General features: G+C 49.6%; 1 protein-coding gene across 5 annotated transcripts in view; it reads right to left on the reverse strand.

Moving 5' to 3' along the window:
• The window catches only part of CACNA1H (calcium voltage-gated channel subunit alpha1 H), a 257,855-nt gene that overhangs the window by 96,929 nt on the left and 140,000 nt on the right, over positions 1 to 20,926 (reverse strand). For all 5 annotated transcript variants that reach the window (XM_075436240.1, XM_075436243.1, XM_075436239.1 and 2 more), the window contains exons 6-7: positions 15,910 to 16,069; positions 6,354 to 6,669 (exon numbers count right to left, since the gene is read on the reverse strand). In XM_075436240.1, the coding sequence (XP_075292355.1) occupies positions 6,354 to 6,669; positions 15,910 to 16,069 (476 nt within the window). The remainder of the gene's footprint in view (positions 1 to 6,353; positions 6,670 to 15,909; positions 16,070 to 20,926) is intronic.

Here is a 20,926-nt window from a genome sequence, read left to right on the forward strand (position 1 = left end):
ACGAGGGTAAGGGAGATGAACCTCTGCCCTAGCATACAGGTCTCCCCTAGGCTATGTACAACTCAGTGCAACGTGCAATAGCAGGCTTGGGGTAATCAAACCAAATTAAGATTTCCCCATAAGAATTGTTAAAGTACCTCAAGACCAGCAGCCTTTTCATCACCTAACTGGACTCCAGATTAGGCCACGGCTTGCTGCAGGCACCGCTCTTTCTACTCTGAATACAAGAATCTATGACTGAGGCAGGACGAAACCCTTCCCAAAGCTACAGAGGTTGCAGCAGGTTTCTGTGCCATGCTGGGTCCCTCCAACACCTCCTATAGGTTAGGAGGCCCAGATCTGCAATCAGGATGGTCTCTCTGACTTGTGCTATATGGGACAACTTCTTCCAGCCTTCAAAACGAAGGAGATTTTTCAGAAACAACTAATCCTCTTGGAAGTACACTCTGAGATGCTTTAAAGGGGCTGCATATTTTTAGATTGGGTATTCAGCATGAAAGCTCTCCAAACGCAGAAAATGATGTTTATTTGGCTGACCAAATTAAAAAAAGCAACACCAACAAAACTCAAACGCCATCACTTAGAGTGAAATATTTTTGGTGATCCAAAACAGATTCAAGTCTAGTGACAAGGCATCTTGAAGCAGTGGAAATGAAAGCCTAGAACCCTTTTCTTGCCAAATTCAGCACAGATAAGCACTGTTGACACATATCTCCAGTTTAAAGAATGAACCATCTGACAAAAGAAAAAAGCCCTTTTAGCCAAAAAAATTACCTACTTAATGAACTCTGAAAACATGGGCACCTAGTGCGACAGCTGCTTCTGAAAAACACGGCCCACACAACTACATGTTGCACACGTAAATACAACTGCAGTTGGAAGCCTCAGGCTCCTTCACCTCCTTCTGCTTCAGCGTGCCTTTTGGCTGTTCCCCAAAATATTCAACACTACCGAGAGTGGAGAAGCAGAGGTTGCAGCAGACAGGCAAGCAAGCGTACTATTAGCACATCAGGTACAATACTCCTGGGACATCAGGTTAACCATCCCCCAGCTGTCATTTTTTAAAGAACTTGGCTGATGTACCCTGAGGTCCCAGCAAAAAAGCACTCTAGAGAAACAGGCCCTCAGAAGGTCCATATTAACATCCATCCATCCTTGTGACAGCCCAGCTAAGAGGAAGACGGGCTAAGAGGAACCAAGAGGAATGACCCTGCCAGTTCTGTCCTGCCAGTAGGTTTCCAGGGTGGAGGTTTGTGCTCACTCAAACAGAAAGCAATGCTAGAGCTTCAGGTCGTCTCCTCAGATGCGATCTTTTCATGACTGAATGACAGTATGGATGAGGAGGGACTCCAAGCTCACTCCTGTGTTTGGCCATAGAAGTCCATTGAAGTGCATGTCATTTTTCCTTTAATTTGAATGGAAAATATGGTTACTGCTGCAGATTTAGCCAGAAGATTTCCAGGCAAGGCAGAAATCCTCAGGGAAGGATGTCAATCACAACATCCAGAGGCTGAAGAACACGTGAAGGGGGCAACGGCCATGGAACAGATCAGGGCACCAAACAACAGTGAAATGAGACAAATGAGCCTTCCTCTTTCCAAACCCAAAATGTCCCCGCAAGCTCTGTACCTTCTCAGCTGGCCCATCCAAGGCACAGCTAGCAGGGGTGCAGGTCCTGGCAGCAGCAGAGTCAGCAATACGGAGACAAAACAAGCCACTCGTCAGCACATAGCACTGGGTCAAAACAAATAAATCCTTGATGGGATTGAGATAGCTTACACGAGCTCCCAGGGGCTTTGCTGACAAGGCAGAGCACAGAAAAGGTAACCGCACATCCAAACAAAAGGGCTATTTCGGCAGGTGGCCTGCAGCATACGGCTGTCACCGCCAGCTCAGGCAGCGTGCCGTCGTGTTAGGAGTCAAGCAGCCGCAGAAGGACAAATGAAGGAATAAGTGAGTGGCATCAATCCCCCCCACTTTCCCACCTCAAACTTCTTGTCTCTCCTGAGCTGGTCACCCACACCTTCATGGCTGTCACACACTCCTAGCTTTGGCGAGACCACATGCGAAGAGGACTTCTCCATCTAAGCGTGCTATCAAGATAACACCTTGAACTCTTGCTGCTGCTGACAGTTCCTGTAATGCTGCTGTTTCCAGACATCTTTCTTCAGAAGGTGATTCTGCTTTTCCTTTCTTGGGTATTCTTATCATGTCGTGTGCGTGCTGGGCTGTCTTCAGCTCTCATGAACACAACCAGGCTTCTTTTTTTTTTCCTTCCCTGACAGCAGCAAGGGGGCTGCTGAATGCAAAACAGTCTCCTCTGAGAATTCCCTTGCCAGGGCCTTCTGATGATGGGCCCGAGATGTGTTACTTGTATGACCTGATTAACTTGTTAACCGAGATGTTGTCCTAAGCAGAACCTCGTAGAAGCAATATGTACTCAGAATAACATAAGCCAGAAACAGAAGCATGAATCTGAGCGCTGCACCCAACGACTAATTTCAAGAGGGTTTTTCATGAAGGAAGCCCCTTAGAAAATGCAGCTACTTCTGAAACACAACATGTGAAGAAGAGGCCACCAAAAAGCTAACTCAGCCAGCACCAGCAGCGTCAGAGCCCCTCTGAAGTGCCAGCCAAATCTTCCCTCTTGTACTGGATGGACATTTCCCGAAATGTCCATGTAATTTTTTCCTGTACATTTGCTCTCAAAGATCAGTCCTTCCAACTACATCCTGGAAGGAAGCACAGAGGAACAGCTTGTTCCCTTGATCTCGTCTTGGTTCTGCCTTGCTGAGTGTTATTGCTCCTTCAGCTTTGCCAAAGCATTGCTGCCTGATGTAAAGTGCGATTATAGGTCTTACTTTTCTGGAAGTCAGACATGAAATCATCCAAGCAATGGTTCTGTGGTTTACAAAATAGCCTAAATCATCTCTTCTTCCCGAGCCATGTATCTTACCAGCCACCCAACCCCTTTTTGTTTTAATGGGGTTTCCGCATTCAGGCCTGGCTACACCGAGATGGATGGTTCGGAAGGTGGCAGCGTTTTGGCTGCTCCACTGAGACTGTCGGTAATTCCAATTAAATTGGACTTTGGTTAGGTGGGTATATTCATCATTTGCAGTGTGACAACAACACCTGTAATTACTGCTCTTATTGTTGTGGCTGAAATTCATGTGCAATAAAGGGATCTTAATATCATGCCAAACCTCACAGTTAATTTAGGTTCCATCTCCTTTCATTTATTCTGTAATAAGCTAATTAGTTCACATAATTTGCCATTGAAGTTGCCTTTGTAACAAATATATACATGAATTAGGCTATTATGCAACAAATGAAGGGAATCAAAACATCAGTCAATTGCAGGATTACATAAGGAATTATTATCCTTTCAAACGCCCATGGATGCAGCCATTGTCTTTATTGCTTTAAGATTTTATTATTTCCACCAGGTTAGTTCTCATGTCTGATGCCTCTGACTTAACTTTTCTGCTTGGGAGGACAAGAACGCATTTCTGTTTAGCATGCCCTGCTGCCACGTGACGGGTTCCTTGCAAGTCCAGGATCACCACCATGATGTTCAACGTCTTTCAGCTTGGCTGCTTAAATCCAAATTCTGGGAGCTGGAAGAGCTTCGTCATACTGCTAGCCTCCTGCCTTGGCACACTATTTGCAAGGACAAAGTTTTGGAGTGGAGACCTTCAGCTTTCCCTGTCAAAGCCTGCTTTTGGTTTTGTTTGCACAGCAGCGAACCGCGCCCTTGGACACTCTTGGGCACGGCTTGCAGTCACTGCGCTTGGAAGCTTCCTTCTGAATCTCACCTGTGGGGCTCATTTCACCAACCTCCCTTCCGACAGCTCTTAAACCATGCTAGATTTCCAACTCATTTGGGATAAATTATGAGGAATGCTTTGCCCAGCCGAGTCCTAAGACTGCCGTTATACAAACGGGAGGCTTGCCAGACCTTGAGGTTCAGTCCACCGTTACAGCTCTTGCCAAGTACCACGTATTCAGTATTACCCAGAAGGGACGAGGACAATTGCACCCGTCTCATCCAGAACACAGCAGAGTGCTTTCTGCCCAGGAATCCAATACCAATTCACAGGGAAGCTCCTGAGCTACTAAACCCATCAGTTCTACTTTCTGCACTACTTACCTTGAGGCCTCATCTAACTGCTGACCTGGTGCTACCCAGCTTCAACTATTAAATGTGATGAGAGCACAACTCAATCACTTTATTTGTTAAATGTTCTCTGCTTACAGCAGCTTTGATTTAGCATCCAACCTCTTGCAGTAATGATTTATTCTTTCCATATCAAAGCTAAGCAAGCACCTTACTCCCAACAGCTGCCTCTTTACCTGAAGTTATATTGTTTTCAACTTCTAGAAGTGAGTAGTTCTAAAACAAAGATGTAAGAATAGTTTTTGGCTGGAAATACTCTTTAGCATTTGGACAGCCTAAGCAGCACTAAAACCAATCACAAAGCTCCTGGCAGCTGCCAGAATGATCTATGGATACAATTCCAACCTCACCAGACACTCTGCTCTGCCCAAAGGAATCGGTTGAAGCCTCTGCTGTGGCCGGTGTGTTCTTCCTGGCTTAAAACTTCTCATTTTCAGACCGAGAAAATGAAATACCAACATGAAATGAAAACTTTCAGCCTGCAAAAAGGCTCAGGAAGTAAAAAGGCAGCAGGACTCCCCCGAGAAGCACCTGCTCATTTCCAACACACCGGCGCGGGCACTCTGCGATGCATTGCCCTCTGCCCTTTCTCTGGCGAGAACATCGCTGCCCCGTGCTGGGAGCCAGACGGGACCCCCTGGGCACATCCATCAAGCTCTGTCGAAGAACTATGCGAGAGCAGAAAAAGGAGAATACAAGTGCAGCCAGAGGCTTGTCTACCATTCTTGCTTTGATTTCCCTCTTTCCTTTACGCAACACTCACTACCAGTCAGGAATATTCAAAATTACTATGGCAGCTCCTCTCTTCACATACTAATTCCAGAAAAGAATCTAAGCATTTTAAAAAACATAGCCTAGCAGACACTATTTCCATTAAATTCAGTAACAGTCGAACTGCCTTTTGGACTTCTGAAAATTGTTCTAGTGGAATTACATTAATTAATGCACAGAGGAAAATGTATGGAAATAATAGGCAGGATATTCCTCAACAAGTATTATATCCTTAAATCACAGGGATTTCGGGATCTGTCTGAACCCTTCTGGGTTTGGTTTTAAGCCTCTGACACCAGCAGCACCGTGATTCAAGGTGTGTTACTGTGACAGCATGAGAGCAAACAACATGCTCAGTGCAAGCAATCACCCCTTTACAACTCCCAGATGAAAACTGAAAGTTATTAAGTTCATATTACGATATGAAACTAGCAGGAAATTCATAAATGAAATTTAGAGTTCTGAATGAGTAATTATTCATCATTAACAAAACTAAAAGGAGAACTACTACTCTTTTAGGAACAGATGTCACCTACACTTCAGGAGGACTAAATAAAACAGAGCGTCTCGCCAAAAGCATAGAGAAATTTGTATTAAAAACTGAAAGTACAAATTAAACATGGAAATCTGTCCATGGATCATTTAAAATAAGCTAGCCCTAAGAGACCACAGCCTCGGGACTGTGCAGATGAGCCATCCAATGTGCAGAGGTACAAATGCTTTGAAAACGTTTCAGTTGCTGGAGTGCTTTTGTCACCTGTATAGGCTCCCCCTGTCCGAGCGAGAAGCACTTTGGTCTCTAGCGAAGAACTATCCAGGTGTGGATGAAGAGAGACTCAAATTTCTTGTGAGCAGGATCTCTTCACAGGTATTCCGGCCAGAATGGACCATTAGGATTATTCCCATTACCTTTAGGATTATTTCTTCCTCCCTCCAGCTTGCCACGCTAACCAGTACAACCCTGCAATTCTGGAATCAAGCCCACACCATGCCATCCAGCTAGTGCCTACATTTTAGAATGGTATTAAGACTCACTTAAGGACTTTGACAACACTCTCCATTTCCTGATACTACAGCAATGAAGACCCTAACTCTCAAAAATCCCTGGGATTTATACAGGTCTGATTTACAGCGCTAGAACTTGCCACACTTTTGTCTATCTCAAGTATTACTTCCCCCCGCTCTTCTAATATGTACTGAAAAAACCCAGCTGTTCTCTCCAAATGCTCTCTTGCAACATTTGTGCAGGTTATTGTCTGATTCATTTACTCAATATGTCTTTATTTGCAGTTTCACACAGGTGCAAGCAAATTCCTTTCTCCTCCGATGCATCTATCAAAATCTTTCCAAGCAAGAAATTACAAAACAAAAAGAAACGGAAAAATCTTTAGGAGAGTCCTACCTGAAAAATAGCTATCCAGGCATATCCAATATTATCAAAATTGATAGCTCCGTTGTGTGGGTTTACATCCCCTGCCATGCATACGTTGTAATACTGGTTCCAGTTTATGCAGGCATTCCTGCTGCTGAAGTCAGGGTTGTACAAACTAGGGGTGTAGGAGTCCATGCTCAAGGTGCACTCCACCTTGTACTCCTTCCTGGTTGGGATGTTGGAGCATTTCTGCATGCCGTTTTCACGATGCGATGAGCAGATGAACGGGTTCTCCTCCGCTTCGTCTGTCTGGTAGTACGGATGCAGGAAGGTCAGGTTGTACGTCCTGGAGGGGGAAGAAAGAGAAGGATGAGAACAAACAATGCACCCCTTGTTTCATCAGCAGCAAAGGGCGCTGGTTCCTGTCCCTGCTTGGGTGTGTTATTTCTCCTTTGCCCTTCAGCCCCATCAGACTGCAGCAAGCCACAGTCGAGACATCAGCCCCTACCTTTGTCTACAAAGCTTTTTGCTTACAGCATCCTGTAAGGCATCAGCGCTCCTTCGGTTAAAGATCAACCTGAGCTTTCCCAAGCAAAGAGGGCAGTTGGAAGTTGAAATGAGAGGGTAGAGAGGGAAAACATCCCAGCAGGCCAGGTGCTTCCCAAAATCTAGGGAACGTTGCTTCCATCGAAGGATTTTAAGATAGCTCTTCTGATGCTCAGAACATGCTTCAGAAAAGCTGATGGCAAAGCAGCTTTCCCATAAATTTGCCCTTCAGCACATCTCCAGGATGACCAAGGTGAACTTTAACAAGCAGAGACCCAGCCACAGGCCATCTCAAATTCCTTCTGTACTTACATAAGAAAAGAAAGAGCCCACATTAATGGAAACTGTACGCTTACTGCCTATCTGATTTAATTGGCCTGGATAAAGTTCATGGCTCTGTTACAGCAAAGATAAGCAAGTGCTGTAATTGCAGCATGGCAGGGATGTGCCTTTTCCCAAGCCGTGCTCTGGGGCAGGTCAGTGAGCAAGCAGAGTCCAGGAATTCTCCTGCTGTTTGATTAGAATTGGTGAGACCCAGTGGCACTCACTGCTGAAGCACCGCTCAGAAGGAGAAGGTGCAGAGTCCCAGAGCTGACACTCTGGTGTGTTCAGAGGTGCAGGGACCTAAGATGCTATATAATCAGCCAGGAGATAAGGGAAACGACAACACACAAATTCTACGACCCAGTGAGTTGCGGGTAGAAGATAAGCAGGTAATTCTTCAAGACAGGACAGATGTTTTTTTATCTGTTGCTGAATGTACCTAACTATTGAATAAATTTGGCTCTGATGGGTGTCAAACTAGTGTTATTCCACACAATCGCTTAAAATTGCTCCTCAAAAGCCTTGACTCAAGCAGGAGTCACTCAGCAACTGCACTTTAAGGAGACAGCAATTGCTGCAGGGCAGAGGTGGGGGGAAATTAACCCTGCACAACTTTCTTGAGGAATTCGGTTCTCCATCAATGAATTACTTGAGATGGGTGTTGAGGGTTCATCCAGCTTTGGGGACAGGCAAGAGTAGCACATCAGAGGAACTGGGCATCGGTCACCATTATTCCCCTCCCGTGGCAGTGTTCCCACACCTCTGGACACAGCTGTAGTATCTTCCTCCCAGTTTCTATGCGTCAGATTCAAGAGTCAAGGAAGAAACTTGAAACATGTTTTTCCTCCAGGACTGCCCGAAAGCCTTCTCCTCCCACAAACTGGTTTCACTTGGAGGAAATTTCCATATAAAACAAACTGAAGAAAAGGCAGAGTGCTACACTAGCATGGTGTTTGCTGGGAGATCAGATACTACAGCCAGCAGAGTTTGTCACACGGAGGGGATATCGTGGAAGCTTGTGAAGGATTAAAACGCACCGAGGCGCAGGGCTGTGCCTGGGAGTGCTACAGGCTGTGGGCAAAGACGGCTGCGGAACTTCAGAGAAGAAACAGAGGGAGGAAGAGAAGAGACACCCGAGAAGTGACTTCTCCTAACTCACAAGTGACAGGCAGAGCCCTGGCAGCTCTGTTTTGGCATTAGTGGGTACACCGAGAGGGGCTGAGTTCAGATGCTAACGGCTCCTGCACCCTCAGATAAATGTGGTGGGGACACCCACACCTAGGACATCTCAGACAGGGAGGTGCAGGGAGGGCTCTGCACCTCCATGAGACACATGCAGCCCAGGGCAGAGCGATCCCAGCCCCACCAGCCTCGGGAAGGACATTTTCTTCTAAAACATCCAGGTTTGAGAGGCCATGGGTGCATGTCTCACTAACCTCCTCCCACGAAACTCAATAGCAGGTGCCCAGTAGCTCTGAAGTCTTTCACATGGGACACTGGGATCAGGGCTTTCCACACGCTGTGGTGGTGACGGGGGTCTCACACCCCTGGAGCCCAGCCCAAGCCTGCACTAGGCTGTGCATTGCCTGATACAGCAACGTAGCATGGCCACAGGACTCTGAGGTGCGACCGGCTTCCCAGGACTGACTTCACCACTCTTGAAACCAGGACTTTGTGGGTTACAGGCAAAGAGCTACTCTAAGTCCCTAAGATGGTGGCAGGAGAGGTCTCATTTGGTACCATCTCATCAAAGCACCTGGACCTCCAGCCCAAGCTCAACAGACCTCTGCAGTTCTCAAATCCCCAATGTGACAAGTCATGCAAACTCAAAACTTTGTCTGTCTGGGCAGCTCAAAGCCCAAACCTGGTGCTTGCAGCAGACAGCCACAGGGGCAAGTCTCAGACAGTAACCTGCAACCCTAAAGCTACTCTTTGAACTCCCAGCCCTGCAACAGCCTTGTGTGATCTTGCGAACATCTCTTGCTCTTTCTTGTTTCCCTTCAAACCATGCTGACCAAGGCTCTTTGATCTGGATGTGCCACTCCAGCGACCTACTCTTCCAAACTACCACTGATCATCCAGGAAAACTTGCTCCAGAGCCAGGCAGAGCTGTGAAACTCAGCAAAAACTTATTTCCTTCACCACCCTGGAAGCAACACCCCACCACACCACCAGCAGCAGGAGTTCCCCGATCGCAAACGCCTTTTGGCAGCGGGCAGGAGGGGAAGGCTCAGCGCACCGCAGCTCATCGGCCAGTGTAATTAGGATTCTACCCAGAGCAAAGCTGGCCTTGCAGAGAGAGATGGACCATCTGGAGGGATGATTGTGTAATTAGCAGCTATGGCTGCACAAGCTCCTTTCCTGGGAGCAGTTTTGTGTTTAGATGCAGACACAGACGTGCCCGTGCCAAGAACACTGACCATGGAAACAGCGCTCAGACAGAAGGGCTGATGAATTGGTGGGATGCTCCGCTCCGACCTCACACTCGAGGTCCCCTGTGAGCTGCCTCTCCCACTGTGGCACAATATACAACATCCAGCACCACACGCGACTCCGCAGCTGTCTGCCCTCCCAGCTGAAAGACGCCGACACATGTTCATTGTCCCAGATTAATTGTCTCCATTGCAGCCCACAGAGCTGACCTCTGATCTCCTGATATGCCCACCCCAGCTGGACAGGCTGGACTGGGACACAGCTAGCCAGAGAGCAGCGTGCCAGGCAATTCTGCTGGAGCCCACGCACCCAGTTTCACTGGAGGGAAGGAACGCAACCAGGCTGGGGACCTACAGGATCAATCCCCCTCCCACACAACGCTTCTCTACTCACTACACATTGCAACTGGACAAGCCTTTGATAAGCACCACACACAGATCTGGGAGGCAGCATCTTTCCCAGGAATCTCCGTTTCAGAAGCCTTGGGCTGAAGGAGAAATACTGCCTGCAGACACACTGCCCTCGGCTGTGATCTACTAAGCTGCATAGAGAAGATCTGGGCACAAACCTTCTGGAGAACCAGAAGAACACCACACTTTGATGGCTGTGGGAGGAAAATAAAACCAGGAAGACAAAGCACAGCTTGACTGCAAAGGGTGGATGAAGTTTGATTTGGTTCTGCTGCTGCCTAGATGATTTATCCTCCCTTTTCTCTGCCTTGCTCATATCTGCAACTGCCCCCCCAAATAATTCACAAGCTAAAAGTCTTCCCTGTGACAGGCCAAAATCAGTTGCATGGGGATCAATTTGCCCAGCCCTTTCCTGGGCACAGAGACACCACGAGCATCCGTCCGGCTGGAGGGACCCGCGCCAGCACGATGCTCTGCCACCACCGAGCACAGTGGGGAAGGGACACACCAACTGCAAATTTAAGACCTTTTTCTGCTTCCTCTGCTCGATGACCCTGCTGGCAAAACCAAAAAGGGGAAAGAAGGAAGGAGAGCAAGAACAAGAAACAACAGGCTTGCAGAAGGAGGGAATCCCCAATATCCACAAAAGAAATGAATTCGCTCTGCCACACAGGAAAGGTCAATCTGCCTTCCTTGTGACTTGCCAACGGGTATAGTCCAAATAACTTAATGGTAATGAATCCACTAAGCATCAGACCCTAGTGCTCTGGGGAAAAGACATGAGAAACTAAGCCCCAGAATGGATCTTGTTATCACATTAGAAAGGATTAACGCCCCTTTCTCGGCCCGCTGCCCAGTGCACATCTTCCTCCATGCCTGCAGCAGCTTGCAATGTGTTTTTCTTAATGTCCCTGGGCACGTTCAAGTGCAGGAAGGACAGTAGTGGGGCAGGAAAGCCCATTCTGTCCCACGTCAAAGGAGGCTGAACAATTCCCCTCTGCTCCATCTTTCCCCAGGCTCAGTCCCCCCCCCCCCCCCACCCAACCATCCCATGCAGGACATCACCCACAAACTCTGGAGTATGGTGTGTGTGCACTGAGCACAGTCCTGCTACAGCCTTCTGCTGAGTAGCAGAGGAGGAAAGGGAACCGGTGGAGGAACCTCAGCACCAAGCAGGATGCGTTCCCTGCAGAGGAGGCTGCTCTCTGGAGAAAATCCTGCTGACAACCCAGCGTTGCAGCACAGAGCGATGCCAGGAGGAGCAATTAAGCAGAACTCAGGAGTACCTTTCAGACAAACTCTGAGCTGTCTGCCTTGGCCGTCTGTGCCTTCTTGCAGCTCTAGAAAAGCCAAGGAGCCGAAGGCAGTACAACGCCAAGCAGGTATGGAGTTAATTAAGACTGACGTGCTCACATTATAACTGTCCTGCAGCATTAGATAAATACAAAGCACTTCACAGCTCTCTCCCCTCTCCTGCTTCCAACCCACTGAGTTCCTTGAAAGGCTCCACTTGGGGAAAAAGCTCCCCTGCATAGCAACGCACAAGCAAGGAGCAGCTCCAGCAGCAACAACCCAGACAAGCTGGGGGTGACCCAGTTCCTTTATTTACAGTGACAGCAGCTCATGATGGCAGGAGGGAGCCAGAGGGGCTGCGTGGGGCAGACACACATCCTGGAGATCTCACAGATAAACCACTAGCTTCACTTGCCCTTCCCACGCATGCATACCGAGCCTTCCTCTCTCAGACCACACCAAAGAGCCCTTGTGATATTCCCCCTCCAGCTCGCACTGGCAGGGATCTCCTGCTCTCGCTCCCATAGTGGCAGAGACCATCGCGGCATTGCTGGTCCCCACTGCTGCCCAATTCCAGGGGAAGCACAGTCTGGGCAGCAAGCTCCCTGGGGCTGAAAGAGGGGTCTGAGCCACCAGAGACCTCTGAAACACTGGTGTCTGAGCCACCAGAGACCTCTGAAACACCACTCTGGTCTCCAGGGTTGGCCGGGGAGCCACAGCTTCTCACACGGCCCGAGCAGCAGTGACCCACTCCAGTTCACCGCCTGCCAACCTGCTCCTCCAACAGCCCAGTAACTGCCTGCAATTCCTTCAAAGTCACTACTAAAAGAGAGTCCTTAATAAAACAACCTCCTTCCAGGATGATTCTGCATTGCAACAGTGCAATTTTCAAAGAGAGAGAAAGCAGATATTTCCAGCGCACCTCAAAGAAGTTCCCAAATTTTTATCAGAACGTACTATATTTAAAAATAGTTTCTTTACTTGAACCAGCCAACTTTCAAGGGATTTAAAAGAAAAGGTTTCCACAGGAAGAATGATGGCAAAATCAAAGTCACTTCTTCCATGTGATGCCTGCAGCAAAGTTGAACGGCCCAGGAAGCTGCTGGCAGCGAGTGTACAAAGACGCACGCAGCAGATAAGAAACTTTATTTGAAGCACCAACCTCTGAGCTCGCTTACACTCGCTTTACTCCGGAAAAGTTTTGGGGCTATGACCCTTCCTTGGCACCCTGGACTGTGTTCAGATGCTCACCCTCACTTTAAAGCAGTTCTGTTTTCATCTGGGGGGGGGTGACACCGCCACCGAGGCGAGCCCCACCAATAACTCCGGTCTCCCACTTTACGGGGCTGTAAAGAAAACCTGAGCCCGGACCATCACCTGCTCAGCCCCAACCTGGGTGCACAGCACGCCTGTCCATCCCCCAGCCCCTCACAGCCTGCTGAAGGGCCGGTAAATGTTATTTTCAGCTGATGACAACAACACTGGGATTTAGTGGGACTCCACAGACAAAACTAAATGACCAGAATCTCATTTCTCTCCCGCAGAGCTCTATTCTGTTTACTTCTAACCAAAACCAGAGTTTAACTTTAATCCTGCATCCCCTGGGTGAAGGTTTTGTTGTTGTTCTCTTTGGCAGCTCTCCCTGGAACGGGATGGAAGGTCAGGGCTCTCCAGCACCGACACCGAGCACAACGGCTTGGCGCGGGGATGGCCCACGAGGACACAGTGATGGACCCACTCCAATCCAACCGTGGGATTGACTTCACCTATATCTCCACACTGGCTTATGGGCAGATGGCATCCTGCTGCTGGTTGGCAAGACCTGCTAGTTTGGGCCCAATTCTGCATGTTTTGGTCCATTTGTACAACAGCAGGAAGATGTAAGCCTGAAGTGCTTCCTCTGCTACTACCAGTCCATGCCTCTTGCCCCACTGTACGACGTGCTGTTGGGGTGTTAATGACCACTGCAGGGGTGAACCATATCCCGATGCCTGGAACTACGGATTCAGAAGAATAAATCCGGAATAACAGAAAAGATGGGATCAGTTTCATCTGGATTCCCCCGAACTTTCACACCAAGCTCCAATCAACCTGGGATAGCTTCTAGCTGGAAATGGAGGGACTGGTTCATTGCAGCCAGGTTTCTCAGGCCTAAAGCTAACCCAGCAAGACACAGACCAAGACAGGAGCTTCAGTCTGGGTGACCATACCAGAGCAACCCGCATTTGTTATGCTGACCCTGGCACCAGCAGAACTGGAGTAGCCCTAGCCTGCAGAGTGGCTCCATGGGCATGCCAGAAACCTCCTGTCTCCAGATTTCTCTGGAATGCTGTAACTTCGTTCACAGTATCCCTGAGCACATGGCATCCAGCAATAGGACTTGGGCACAGACCATGGATGGCCCACAGGCACCCACATTCACCACTACCTGCTGCTGCAGGGGACCCTGCAACCAGCACAGAGCTGCTGTGAAGTGGGAAGGAGATGATCTCCTGCAGACCTCCTGCCTCTTCAAACGCAGCTCCTGAGGCTTAGCACAGGGAGCCTGACTTTGCCTTTTGTGACCAGGACCAAGACCCTGATAAGCAAATCCTACGATGCCTTTGATGCTGCTAATGGCCATTACATAACGGCCTGCTTAATATCTATACTTTGCAATCACTGCCCCTGTGGTTAATTTTAAAAGCTCCACTTCACAGGAAAATCACACAGCATTTTAGAAACCTGGTCAAAGAGATGAGAGGGACCCACTGAAGCTAATTATGGCTCTGCACTCCTGGTCCTCAAAGCACTGCCTGCGCGTGGTCCTTGCCCCATGCAGAATGGCCACCTGAGCCCAGCTTTAACACCACTCTGGGCTTTTAAGTGACAGCTCAGGGGTGAACTCTGAGCAACGCAGGGTCTCGGTGACCAGCAAATACCTGCCGTGGGTGCAGGAGAAAGCTTATGAAGTTGGAGCATCAAGATGCAGGAGCAGAAGCATACACACATGGCAGACTCATCGATTTTCTGCCTTTCAGCATCTCTGATGGGATGAGTAAGTGCCACCAGAGACGGGCTGCAGCGCAGAGAAAGGCTCAGAGAGCCAAAAGCCACAGGGGTAATCAGTGAGAGGCAGGAACGGGTCCTGGGGTAGAGCAAAGGGATAATTTCTGCTTGTTTTCCAGACACAATACAAGTTGTAGACAGCACACGACTACACACAGATATAATCACAGGCTCTATCTTCTCTTACAGAGCTAGAGCTGCCCTCATTAGCTAGTCTCAGGCATTTCCTCACCTCTGAGCCACTGACATCTTCAACAGTCTCTGACAGGAGCCCTTCGGAAGGATTTCCCCCGGCAGACCTCCCTTCTCTGTGGAAGCTTGCAGGCTGCAGTTCATTTTGATATTTTTGTTGTGCTGACGGGTTTTAAGGTGTGCCCTTACATTGCACCTTTGAAGGTGCAAGTGCAGAACAGCCCAAACTCAGCATCTTGCCGATGGATCGCTGGGGAGCAGAAGGGTGGGACTGTCCCACAGCAGAGGATGAGCCAGGTCATCCCAGTGCCAGCAGCACCCGCACAGACAGAGCCCAGGGCTGGCAGCAGGGTCCAGTCAAAGCCCCAGACATGGCAAGTGAGGAACCAGATCCAGAACCCATCCAGGGAACTCAGGCAGGAGCCAAAGAAACCAGAAACAAAGACAGAGCTGGAGACAGGCACACCAACAGCACAGCACAAACCAGGAATGAGCCACAGGCTGAGCTTAAATAGAGCTCCTGGGCCACGGGCAGGGTGTGGGTTCTAGGTGAGGCTCATCAGGGTAATTAAGGCTTATTAGCACTCTCAGCACCCGGCAGGATGCTGGTGCATGAAACTGCCTAGCTTGGAAGAACTCAAACTAAAGTTTGCATCAAAAGGAGCAGGTGACCAAATGTGCTGCCTGTCCCTGATGCCTGTGCCAGACTGAGAGTGGTGCACAAATGTCTTCAATGCCTTTCACACCAAGCTGCTTATCTTAACACACCGACAAAGATTTATTTGTGTGTTTCGGCAGCATCTCCATGGTGCTGTCTGTATCAGCACGCAGAAGATCTCATCCACCCACTGCCAGGAGGTGCGGTGTGCTCGGTGGCCTCTCAGACCTGTACAGTTTTGGGAGCTGGAAATTTTAGGAGAGCTCTAATGCTTTTGTTTGATCTAAATCCTCAAATTCACAGAGTCAGGGATCTCAGCTTCCTCAGACGGAGATAATCCAAACAACTAACATCCTTGTCCTTCAGCTGGAGAGGAGAAACATGAGCAAGCCACTCCAATCCCTCAGTAACTCATTGACAAATGAAGGTTCTTCATAAAAAAAGTACTTAGCCAGACTCGGAGTCCTGAAGCCAACAACCTTGCGAATGAAGATGACAGCCCCGTTAGGAGCTGCCACTGCAGCTGAGCGGCATGGTCACGTCACGCTCTCATCCCCGTGCTGCTGGAGCCGGCGCCGGCTGCCCTCCAGCTGGACGCGAACCCTGCCGACCGCCAGGCCTTCTCCGGCAGGGGAGAGGGGGAAAGGATGAAAAAGGGGAGATTTTTTTTCGCTGTACTTACATTGCAAAATTCCTGTCTAGGAAACACCTGTTTCTCAGCAGCCCTGCCCAGAGCTGCACACCGACAATCCCAAAGATGAAGAAGACAAAGAAGCACAAGAGGAGGACGTTGCCTAACATAGGCAGAGTATCTAACAGCAGGGTGACGAGTATTCGCATACCTGTGGGGAGAAGGAGAAAATGGGTTAGAGGAGCCCTTTGAACTGGGAAAACGTGAATGCCACACCGATCCCAGCTGCGCTCCGGCTTGGTCATGCAGCCAGTGCATCCTGGCTGGAGGAATGGGGATGTTTATGTCTTCCCCTAAACCTTCAGGCTGAAAAAGCAGGTAAATAGTGCAAAAGGCTTAGCAGCACATGGGAACAAACACTTCATCTCCAAAGGGTGGACTTCAGAGTGGGATTTTCAGATGTTTTCAGTAACACAGCACTCACCAACACACAAACATGGGCAAAGCTGCAAGACAGCCTTTCCTGGAGAAACGCCCCCACAAACCATCAGCCTCCTAAGAAATTGTCAAAATACATATTTATCAACATATTGAACATCTCTCATGAATCACACAAATTGTTACCCCAAACAATACAGAGCCTTGTGTAGGACGATAGCTGCGACTGCTCTCTGGCTCTCCTCCGTGGACAACTCCTCTTTCACGGAGGACTCCTCTCCTTGCTGGCCACCACCAGCAGCTGAGAGCCATCCCTGCTCCAAAGCTTGCAGGGCTGCCAAGCAGGGGAGGCAGGAGAAATTTTTACTTTTTTGAGGGGGGAAAGCAGGATGCAAGCGTTTGTTCCTCAAAGCAAAGCTCTCAGCTCTGCTCCTTTCCCCTTCTCCTGAGCAGGCTGCCGGGACACCTTCCTGCACCTCTCTGCAGGCCTCCCTGCATGCAGGGGCACCTCTGCTCCCAGGGAAATGTGGATTTCTGTGCAAGATCTTCCACCCTAAATAAGAAGATTGAGGAATGAGTCAACCTTGCAGAGCCTCGGCTAACCCTTGCATCTCCATCCATCACGCTCCCAGCATTGCTGCCGAGGGGAGACTGGGCAAGGAGGCAGGGACTGGGCTGGCACTGGGGGGCTGCCCTATCTTACACATCAGGGCACCTTCAAACTCAAGGATAAAACAGGTATAAAGAGGGAACACCGACTTGCAGCTCAGTAGTTCAATAGAGGTTAAATGAACCTCTGAGACACTGACCAGCCACCATTTCAACAGCTGATTATTGATGAGAGAAGAACTAATGAAAAGAGGAAGAAACAAAGGCAAATGTTAAATTATAGAAAAGAATAAAACCAGAAACTGAGCCCCAGGAACCCTGTGCTCAGCAGAGAGCAGGGCTCAACTTCATGACACGGTGGAAATCAATGCGGCTGCTGGATAAGGCGACACTGCTGCCTTTGGAGGGATTTTATCCCACTAAAATGCTGCTCGGCAAACACCTTTTCCTGCCTGCCTGTGTGGGGCCTTTTCTCCTTCCATTTCTCCTAGCAGGATGCTGCTCTCCATCAGCCATCCCATCCGAACAGAGAGCGGCGTTTACCCTGACGCAGTCCCTCTTCCCCCACCGATTTCCACGTCGGCTTCTTCCCTCGGGCAGCTCCCAAGTCATGCCTGATGCCTCTCCTGCTGCTCAGTGACGATGCCGGGCTGCAGCCTGGTACCTGTAGACCCCAGGGATGGGTGCTGGGAGGAGCAGGGTCTCAAAGAGAGGAGCGCTCAGCTGACCCGGCACCTCCCGGGCCGTGGCAGGCAATGCTGGCGGGAGCTGGAGCCCTGTCACGCTGCTTTACCCCCCTTCTCGTGTCACTCTGCCAGCGGAAACGCAGCCCAGCCAAGCAGGGCCGGAGCTGACATTACCTTGTCAGCACAGCACGAGTGGATAAACCACCCCGGCCAAGAAGTCTGCGCTAACAAATAATTAGGTGTGAGTAATAACCTCTGCATCCCAAGGCAAGAGCCTTTCAAGGCCTCCATGCCCAGCTGCATCTTGGCTCCGGCGTGGCTCCCTGCTGCTGGCGCCGGCAGCGGATGCCTCTCCGGAGGAGCTGCGATCCTGGCGCCCAGCCTCATGCCATCCCCACCGGCTGCCCTCCAAACCCCTTCCCCGTGCCGCCCCGGTGCCAATGCCACCCGCGGGGACGGGACACGGCGCTGACAGCCACGCTGCGTCGGCGAGCGCCGCGGGATGCCCGCCAGCATCCCTGCCATCCCCTGTAACCGCAACGCCGGTGCCAGCTGCGGGGACAGCATCGGCCTCCGCTCCGTGCACAGGGGGAAACCCAGAGCTGGAAGCAAAGGGGGGTTGGATTTCGTAACGCTTGCTCCCAATGTGTGCTGTCATCGTAAGGAACCCAGGAGCACGTCCCACAGCACTGCCCTTCCAACCCTCCTTGCAAATCTATCCTTGGAAAAGCAGAAAATGTTCACCAATTCCCACTGGCAAGAGGATGCTGGGCTTTTCTGCTGTTTTTTCCCCCTACTCTCAGTAATATCCTCGCCTTCTTTTCCCCAAAAATGGTTAAAATTTATCTGCCTATACCAGACAACCTTCTTCTGCTCAGCTACTTTTGGTATTTTGGGCTGTTTAGTGGCACCGTTCTTGAGATTGAATCCATCTGTTCGCCATCCGCCAAGGGTGCTGTGGGCTCTCAGCAGAAAGTCAAGTGTGCCATGGGAAAAGAGCACGAGCATCGGTTAGGCTGAAACGAGGATCAGGCTTTCTCTTCATTCCCATTCCATGTGACGCCTGATTTGAACCACATAGTAGAAAAAATAAAAATAAAGCAGGGAAATGGATTTGAAAAAACATTGACCACTACTAAAAAAAACCACCCTAACTACAGCCCCTGCCAAACATACAACTTGCAGGAATTAGATTTTCCAGTCATTTCCAAGGAATAATTTCTATTAGAGATAATGTTTTTATTGGCTGGGGTTCTCCTTTCTTTTCTTAACAAATAAAACAAAACTGAAATAATCTTGCGGGTGCATTTATTGTGCCTGGAAGCGAAGAGCTAATAGCGCTGGCGGGAGCCCAGGAAAGTGCCCAGGCATCACAGGGATGAATCGCCAGGCTGTTTCTCATGGGCCCCTGCTTGCCCTGCGCAGCGACTGAGCACACGGCTCCTCTCCTCTGACCCAGCCGTAACTCGTGTCTGCTCCACGTCCTTTCGCGACCGCCACGCAGCCGAACACCCCGCTCCCGCCAGCGGTGCGGCAGCCGGGGAAGCGCCGCTGTCCCAGCGCCGGGGCCGGCGTGGATGGGGCTGAGCGGGAGCTGCTGCCGCGCCGCTGGCCGGGACGCGGTGGGCGTCGGAGGGAAGCGCCCGGCCAAGCTGTAGCATCCCCATGGATGAAAGACTAGAAATGTAACTCTGTTATTACCAGAACCTGCAAAAATACAACAAAATAGAGGGTTGTCGCTATCTATTCTCCACAGACCCTCGATTATATCAGTCTGAAACAGTAGAAGTACCGATGTTAAAAGTGGATGGAGTTAGTGCCTCATAAACAAGTAAAATCTGTGATTCTCTGCCCTCCAGGAACTGCAACATTTCTAAGAATGCTACTCCTGCCCTGGCACTTGCTGAAGACACTGCGAGTGTTGTGAGACCAGCCTAGGTGCTCCTCAAGCCAGGCAGCTCAACTCCAAACATGGATTGAGATCTTTGGATTTAATCTCACGCACTATTTACAAAAACCTGAAGATTTTCTATTGCCCATCTTCTGAAAAATCTATGTAAAATCGAAGTGGCACGTGTAGCAGAAGACAGCCTAAAAGGCTTACTTCAAAGCTTCAATATCAGACTCCTAAGGAAGAAGAACACAAGCTGGACCTGGATCAAGATTTCAGCTGGACTTGGAGGTGTTTGGATCCCCGGGCCTCCATTTCATAGGCACGTAAATCCTCAAATTCCCCCGGCTTCTGCTCTCACCCCAGTTGAATCCCAGCTTGAGACTCCCACCAGTCCAAGGCAGAGCTACGAAGGGCTTCGTGGATTTCAACATCTTCAGAGCGAGCCTGATCCTCGCCCCACCCTGAAACCTCGGCGGGGCTCCGAGCCCAGCACGTGCCAGTGTCCCTCCGCTCCGTCCCGTCCCAGCGAGGCCACGGAGCCACCAGGCTGAGAATCCCGGAGGAAAACTCTGTTGTGCTTGCGGGCTGCTCCGAAACCCTTGTAACAAAACCTCATTAGGAAAACAAACCTCCGGAGGGTTTCACGGTCCCTTTTAGCCTCTCGTTTCTCTTTGTTTTTAACTTCACTGTCGAATTCACAGATTTATTTTTTCATAAAGAAAAATCCTGAAGAATTTGAGCTCAGAGAGAAATTTCAAAGGCTCCTCTGCGTAAACGCCCATCTGTTCCCCTGCGTGTTCGTTGGAGGTGCTGGAACCGAAACCCTTCCGGGGGAGTTTGTTTGGCTGTCCCTAGATGTGCTGACACAACGGGCAATTAATTTCGGCAGGATGTTCAGCGAGGACTGGTGCGGCTGTGTCATTCAAATGTGCTCGTAAAAAGCACAGGAAATGTAGTTTTTTTGCAAGGAACCTCTATGATTTCCATACAATGCCGCTGCCTTTTGAATGGAGTGGATTTTGGTTAAAACATGGTGAAAGCGCTATGAAATTAGTACCTTGCAAAGGATCGCTCAGCAGACGGCTGACTCTGGCAGGAAATGATTTCAACTTGTTGGTTCGTCTTTCAAATTGGATTTAGAAGACAAGCAGCTGAAGCCACTTGAAAATGGATTTCGGGGCCACTTGAACTCCCTATCGTGGATGAACCCAATTTTGTTCTACATGACAGCAAACCCTCCGGGGTATTTTACCAGCAACGGAGGCTGCTGTGCTTCTAATCCTGAACACAAAGAAATGGAAAGACCTTAAATAGCGGAGAGGGGAAAATGAACCCAGCCAGGGCAAGAAGATCCTTCTTAGAACTGACCTTTCCCCTCTCTTTATGAGAACTTTGTTAGTTACTTTACACTCGGAGCAGAGAGTTACTCGCCTCAGAGAGT

This window comes from Opisthocomus hoazin, chromosome 15 (genome assembly GCF_030867145.1).
Source record: "Opisthocomus hoazin isolate bOpiHoa1 chromosome 15, bOpiHoa1.hap1, whole genome shotgun sequence".
Classification (NCBI taxonomy): Eukaryota; Metazoa; Chordata; class Aves; order Opisthocomiformes; family Opisthocomidae; genus Opisthocomus; species Opisthocomus hoazin.